Below are 7,500 nucleotides of genomic sequence, written 5' to 3'. Positions count from 1 at the left end.
TTCAGTTCATTGGCCCACTTCCTTTCTCCGGACTCCGGTTGTCTCTCACTGTTGCCTCCATGGCCCGAAATGGTCCTCAAGCTCCTCCAGACGTCTTTGGTGTTGCCTCTGTCGCATTGGTTCTCTAGCTTCCTCTTGTAGATGGTCTTTTCCTTCCTTATCTCTCTCTCTTCAGCTCCTTCTGGACCATTTTCAGACTCTCTTTCTCTTCAGACCTAAAGGTAAAGATGGACATGCGACTGGCAGGAGCAGCCTACTATGAACAGAAATATTCAAGGGAGGAGTCAAAAGAGGTCAAGCGTGCAACTGAGAAATCTAATAGAACTAAAAAAAATTATTAAATTGCATGTGGTATAAAATTTATAGGTCTTGCATTATTTATTTTTTAATTGAAAAAATTGATTGCCACAAATATTTTTGACATGATTGTATTCACACCAATTTTGTGTAATAAAGTTTTCAATAATCATTAGTGTTGTTTGCAGCTTTTTTTAAATGTGACAAAATTATCCAAAAAACTACTTTAAAATTATTTTGTGCTCTTAAACGGCACTAGGAAAAAAAAAAAATCTGAAAATTCTCTTTACCCATTCTGAAATATGATTTTTGGTGTTTGGCAGCTCTGCAAATGTATTCGATCCCACCCTCTGGCAAAAAACAACAACACCAAAATCTGGATACTACAATGGAAAAACATATTTATTTATTCGAATCCGCCACCTACTCACAAAGTAACAAATACCTATAATTGTTGTTATCAAACCAACCACGGCTCACTTTGAAGGTGTCTGCTGGTGTATTTTTTAGATGCTTGCTTTGCTTTCAAGTCCATGTAGATTGCGGCAGCTTTTTCGCAGGTTATTGACTTGTTCACACTATCTCCAGTAAAAAAATGCAACAGGTGGTCGTAGATATCTTTACACGAGGGTGGGTGATGCTGCAAGAAACACGTGCTGTTCTCACATACCGGGCAACCCCCACGGCGGCATCGGGAACCATCTCGTATGCTTGAATCTCAAAGCAAAAAGTTACCCAGAATTTTCCTCATATTTTAATTTCTTTTCCTGTGTTCGGACACTCGTATGTCAAGGTATTATTGTACATGCAGTTGTTTTGGTTTGCTCTGCTTTTGGCATGTAGCTATGTAAATGAAAATATTCTCATTTATCTTACGTGCTTTTATGGGGGATGAAGATAAACCCTTATGCATATTTTGGGATATTTATTGCAAAAAAGAAAGAAAAAAACAAACATCAAAAATATGCTGTACTCTGCATTAAACTTGAGGAGTGCTTTGGTTCCGATATTCCATTATGATCTATTAATATCATTAGTTTCTAAAAGGATGCACCCCCACTCGGCAGACTCCTTTGACCAATGGATGGATATAGAGCAGCCGAACAGCACAACAGTACTGAAAACATAGGATTATTGGCTCCAAAAAAGTGCCATTACAGATGCTGAGTATTGCATCGGCACATCGCTAATCGTGACACCCCTTGTAAAATTTCAATTGGAGTTTGTCTATACTTTCAGAAACTGTCACCGGGAGAGATGCTGAGGTTGAGAGGGCAGTGGAAGATATCCCAAATGAAACCTTGAATTGCTCATCTGATTTTACAGTTCTAGGGGGATTTGAGAGCAAACCAGTCAAAAAGGTACATTCTTCCTTCGATTATTGTGACCTCACCTCAATTTTCTTTTGCTATTATTAAAAAAAAAAGTGAATTAAAATGTGAAAATCCACGCTGAAACTCCAAAGCGGAAGCCACTCTCCTGTTTACCGCTTGCCACTAGGACTCGGCACTGAAAAAAAAGGTAGTTATAGTAAGGGTTACTACTTTGAGATTTTCTTGATTATCGTGGGCATGTCTGGTCTACAACAATCGCAATATTTGAGGGATTAATGTTTAGTGGTTTGTTGATGCTCACTAAGTTCTTGTTTTATGGTCCCTAATTTACGCTGTTCTAACTTTACACTTGTGGTTTTTCAGCCATTAAATCCCCTGCACCAGTTTTAGTATAGCTAGTACATCAAAGTGTATTTTCTTTTTGGAACAGAAGTATTTTTGCATTTCCGCCCTCTTTTCACATTATGACCCTAAGGAAGAAAATTAATAATTTTCTTTTAAATTCATGAAATCTTTATGAAAATACATGGGCACAAGCTACTAAGAACAAGTGAGTTTTGGCGAGCAGAAACTCGTATGGTCTGATTTTCTTAAGTGTTTTGATTTAGTTTTCTCAGGCAACATCACTGAAAATGAGCGCAGTGTTTCAGTGAAATCAGGGGTAAAGTGCAGTTATGCATGTCTGTGTGTGGTTCTAGAATAAACACAAATATACAGCATATTAGTATGGTCCTCCTTCGCTTCGCTGCTTTACTACATTGTGGATTTTATTCTGAATTATTAAGAAGAAGTTCATAAAATATCAAAATCCACGCTGAAACTCGCAATTGGAAGAAAGATGAAAAATGGCGGAAGTCAGGGCTCCGCTACGTCAGTGCGGCATTGTGTGACCAGCACCAAAGAAATTTCACCGCTAAGGTAGAACGTTGTGACCTACATTATACAAGGTTGGCGAGTACAGGATTCAGCACTCTCCTGTTTTGTTGAGAGCGAGTTTATCATCTCGCGCATTTCCATTTGGATAAAGCCAACCCCTTGCCTTTTCTAGCTTACTTTGGATTTTGAATCATACTCTCTGAATCATTCCCAGAGCCAACACCGCCTCCCCGTTGCAGGGGGACTACATGGCTGAAAGGCAGAGCAACAGCGAATCGAGGCCTTCTCCCCATTCCAGAGCGACTGCATGGCTGAAAAGGGGCCATCCGGAGGCGTTTGCGCACTGCCTTGAGCGTACGGTCGGCTGGCAATCCGGTGGTGCCTGCCGGCGGCGAGTGAGGTCTGCCCTGCAACTCGTCCCCCGGTGGGAACAGGCTAGAGTGGAATAAATGCACGATATCCTCTGAGGACGCAATACCTACTTTATTGAACAACTCAGCGTCTTTTATAGCTTGAGGATAATAGAGTGAAGGACATCCGTCATCCTTCGCAATCATATCTGACGTCTGACCACAGTACAGTACAGTGAGAATGTGAAGGACATCCGCCATCCCTCGCAATCGAGTCTGACGTCTGAGCCCAGTACAGTGCGGACGTGAAGGACATCTGCTCTCTGTCGTCATTGTTTTTGGCAATGTCTGATATCTTTCAGGCCAGCTCATGAATACATGATCCTATCTGCCACAAGAGCTGTTATCTAGACCAGTGTTTTTCAACCTTTTTTGAGCCACGGCACATTTTTTACATTGGAAAAATTTGTGGCACACCACTAACCAAAATTTTTACAAAATGACACTCTGTATAGTATATTTACTACAGCACGGACACTGGACAATGACATCATATTTGCAGAAAACTATTAATAAATGTTAATTTTTAAAAAAAGGATATTGGATAATTTCTCACGGCACACCTGACGATCTCTCACGGCACACTAGTGTGCCACGGCACAGTGGTTGAAAATCACTGATCTAGACTAACGGGCACCTCAATATTCCACAATATGACAAGTTTTTTTGAGAAGAGGATGCCTTCCCAGACGTTCTTATTAAAAAAAATGAACTGAAAGTGCTAGGGTCCACATGGATCGCCACATGCTCTTCATATGATGTGATACTGCTTGCTGACCTAATGGTAAAGCCAGCCTTCATCAACAAGGTTAACCGTCTTAATGCTTAAAAAAACAAGAAAGGAGGACTTTAAGGACTTGGTCTCAAACTCCCACTAACCTATTTTTTTTATTTGTATCAAGGCAAAAAGAACTACCGTATTTTCACACCTATAAAATGCACCATGTGATAGGGCGCAGTCTCATTTGCGGGTGTTTTTTGTCAATACATTGGGCACTTCCTCAGAAAAGCTGCTAGCATGACACTAGGCTAGCGTGCCTATTCTATGCTAGCCACTGGCGTATGTTAGGCTAGCCGCTAGCGTGCTTTTAAAGACAGCATGAGCAAAACTAAGTTTGATGATGCTTTATTGAGTTAAGAGATACACTGATATAAAGAGTTCAGCGTTTAACATGCTAGGCTCCAGTTTCAGTCAGAGTTGTGTATTCCGGGAACTTGACTCCAGCCTTGGTGAAAGCTCGAACAACAGTGCTGGCTGACACTTGAGCCAAGTCATCATCACTCCGGTGTAACTCGCAACATGCGTCACTCCCAAGCCTTTGATTCTCCTTGCTGTTATATCGGCATTGACAGAGTTAAATCTCAGAAATATCAATACATCCTCAAATGTATTCATTTTAATGCATTTTACTTCTTTTATACCAAGTATATTGATTGCTGTAAATCTCAACTTTATGCATATGTACACACATTTTGATCTATTTCAACAATGCCTTATTGGTTTACAGATTCACAGAGTTCTACCTCATTGGCTGGCTCAACCTGACATCATCTCAAGAGACATGAAATGTAAAATGGTGCCTGGCTCTCAGATAGAAGGACTCAATGTGTCATTATTAAAGAAACTAAACAGTGACAGAATTCAGAACTTCTTTCCAGGTGACAGTAAAAATCAATGTTTGTTATAATCGGACATTGGCTTTGTCATCATCATTGACTCGACAAAAGCCTAATTGTCATCATACCCATCTCTGCGTATGACAAAATTGGTAAATTGTTGGATGGTTCCTGCATACAGTTAACATTAATCATCTAACAAAGTACAGTGTACTACATAGGGAAAGGTTGTTATTGTGACCTCTGTCCGCAGTGCAAACGGAAGTCATTCCAGCCATCTTGAAGAGTGGTCTACAGCATGGTCTACTGATTGGACAAGCTGGCTACAGGCCCAGAGATGTTTGTGTTTCTGCTCCAACCGGCAGTGGCAAGACTCTGGCTTTTGTCATCCCCATAATACAAGTACAGTAATCTCTCGAATATTGTGGATAACAAGAAGTAGGATCACCCCTTTTATTAGTATATCATACTACATGTTTATGTGCCTACACAAAAGTGCACAACTGCAATTATCAAGACGTTATTAGAATGCCCGGCGATGCCGGTGTAAAGGTGGAGTGCAGTACATTATAAAAGTATATATATATATATATATTTTGTGGATTTTATTTGCAGTTAAGAGGCCGCTGATCTTGCAAACATAAATTTAGAAGACAGTTGCTGCGTTATAGAAAAATCTCTTTATGAAAAATGGGTTAGATGAAAAAGGAAAATGCGAGTTACATACATCGCCATCACGTATGATTACTACCTCAGACCATTTTACAAAAAATATATTTTCTTGATTATCGATTTTTTTATTCTAATCGGAAGAATTTCGATATAAAAACAAATTCCAGAACAGTCACTGATGTTTAAACTACAACCATGTGAATTTGTATGAAAATCGGTCCACCCGTTCCAGAGAACGGAGGGTAAACACACAAATTTAAATTTAGTTTAGCTCCTGTCTGAGATTACCATTGACTCTCGCGCTGCCGCAGGACTTCTTGGGCTTCCTGGCTTAGCTGAGCTCTGTTGGCTTGTATGGCGGCAAGTTTCTTTGTTCAACGTCCGAGCTGGGTCCTCCTGGGAGCGCAGTGCGTTAATTTTTTTAAAATCAATTTTATTTGCTGTTAAGAGGCCGCTGATCTTGGGAACTTAAATTTATATATACATTTAGAAGACAGTTGTTGTGCCATAAATTAAATCTCGTTTGAAACAATGGGTTAAATAAGAAGGAAACTGAGCATAGCACAGCAAATGTATACAATTATGTGCAGGGATTTTGAGGTGGGAAACACCGCCATCGTGTCTAAGCATGATTAAAACCTTAGACCATTTTTCAAAAAATACGGCTTTTTCGATTATACATTTTACATACTCTGATACTGGTGCTTTGACGAAAAACCTAGTATAAAACACTTGCAGACACCTGAAGTATGACTGTCCGAACTTTCATAAAAATCGGTTCAGCCATTTCATAGTCCATAGGGAAAGAACAGATAAACACACACAGACACACAAAAATCCCTTTATATAATAGTATAGATATAGATTAGTTGTATGCATATGAAAACACAAATATATTATGTATATATGTTTAAATTAATTATATAATAAAAAATATATTAAACAAAACACCACACCACAAGGAGCACCAACCGATTGGGCTTAGTGACCATTTTAGAGAAACATTTTAGACTTTTTTTCCCCAAGAGGGCGCCATCAGGCGGCAGCCGGTGGTAGTAGCTCTGTCCATTCTTATCTGTTTTTTCGTGTTTTACAGCCTTTCTATCTTTTTATGACATTTTGATATTTCTTAATACATTCCTTTTTACGTTCTTTTCACTTTCATTTTTTCTTTACACTTTTTGCTTTAATGTTTATTACAACTTTCTTTGTTCTGTTAGACTGGCTTCTTTCTGCTAATTATTTTTTGGAACCTTTCAGCCATGCCTACTGTCAACTCGACTGCTGCTGATTAGGTGATAGGACAGTTTAGGAAGATCTAGGCAAGGAAGTTGATCTTTAAGACCTCCAGACCACTGAGGGTCTGCGCTAACTTTTTAAGGGTGCGGCTTATACGCGCAGACGGCTTATATGCGAGTAAATACGGTTATTTCTTTCTCCGTTAGTAGATGGTGAATTTCAATCAATAAAAATGTTTTTCCATTGTAATATCCTGTTTTTGGTGGGTTTTTTTCAGATGGTGGGAACAAATTAATTTGTATTTAGTTCATTTCTATGGGAACTGTTGATTTAAGATAGGAGTTAATTGGCAAACGAGCTCAGTCCCGGAACGCGTTAAGCCCGTATCTCATGGTATGACTGGAATTTATCATATTCTAGTAATCTAACTATTGGATTGGATAACTTTGTTAATCCCGTATTTAGAAAATTACACTGTGGCAGTAGCAAGAGGGTGATTAGACAGAACAAAAAGCACTTAGTACAAAGTAAATGGGATCATTAAGAATCACCAAATTAAATCATTAAAACATAAAAGCTGCAAAAACACAAACCGCGCTACCGCCGTTGGCTGCAGCTTGAACGGCGCCATCTTGGTTGCTGTAGCTAAGACGGATACAGACTCAAAAAGACGTTGTGAAGGTGGACCAAAACTGGAACCACACACAGGAAGTCTTCCACAAGATCCGCACACTTCCTCAGTAGTCTGGAGCTAAAGACAACAGTAGCAGAGTAGAGCTTCTTGACTCCGTTGCTGGTAAACACAGACACAGCTCTTCCATTTTATCCCATGATGGAATGGTTGGTCAGAAGCGTTGCCTCTTCTCCTGGAACTTATGTCCAGCTTCGAATCTCCGGCGGCACCGAGGTGTTGCACCTTCCGCTGCGTGTTGGAACAGCTAGTCCCGTGTGTGTTACAGCGTACAAGTAAAAAGTATAAATTAAAGTAAAAAGGAATGTATTAAGAAATATAACATTTTAATAAAAGCAAAAGTTTTATGTATTTCTCGAATTTA

General features: G+C 39.4%; 1 protein-coding gene across 1 annotated transcript in view; it reads left to right on the top strand.

Moving 5' to 3' along the window:
- ddx51 (DEAD (Asp-Glu-Ala-Asp) box polypeptide 51) overlaps nt 1-7,500 on the top strand; it is a 38,832-nt gene that overhangs the window by 15,848 nt on the left and 15,484 nt on the right. The window contains exons 3-5 of the mRNA XM_077729549.1: nt 1,537-1,658; nt 4,426-4,576; nt 4,788-4,936. Of these exons, the coding sequence (XP_077585675.1) occupies nt 1,537-1,658; nt 4,426-4,576; nt 4,788-4,936 (422 nt within the window). The remainder of the gene's footprint in view (nt 1-1,536; nt 1,659-4,425; nt 4,577-4,787; nt 4,937-7,500) is intronic.

This window comes from Stigmatopora nigra, chromosome 12, assembly GCF_051989575.1.
Source record: "Stigmatopora nigra isolate UIUO_SnigA chromosome 12, RoL_Snig_1.1, whole genome shotgun sequence".
Lineage (NCBI taxonomy): Eukaryota > Metazoa > Chordata > Actinopteri > Syngnathiformes > Syngnathidae > Stigmatopora > Stigmatopora nigra.
This window is presented reverse-complemented; position numbering and strand designations above follow the sequence as displayed.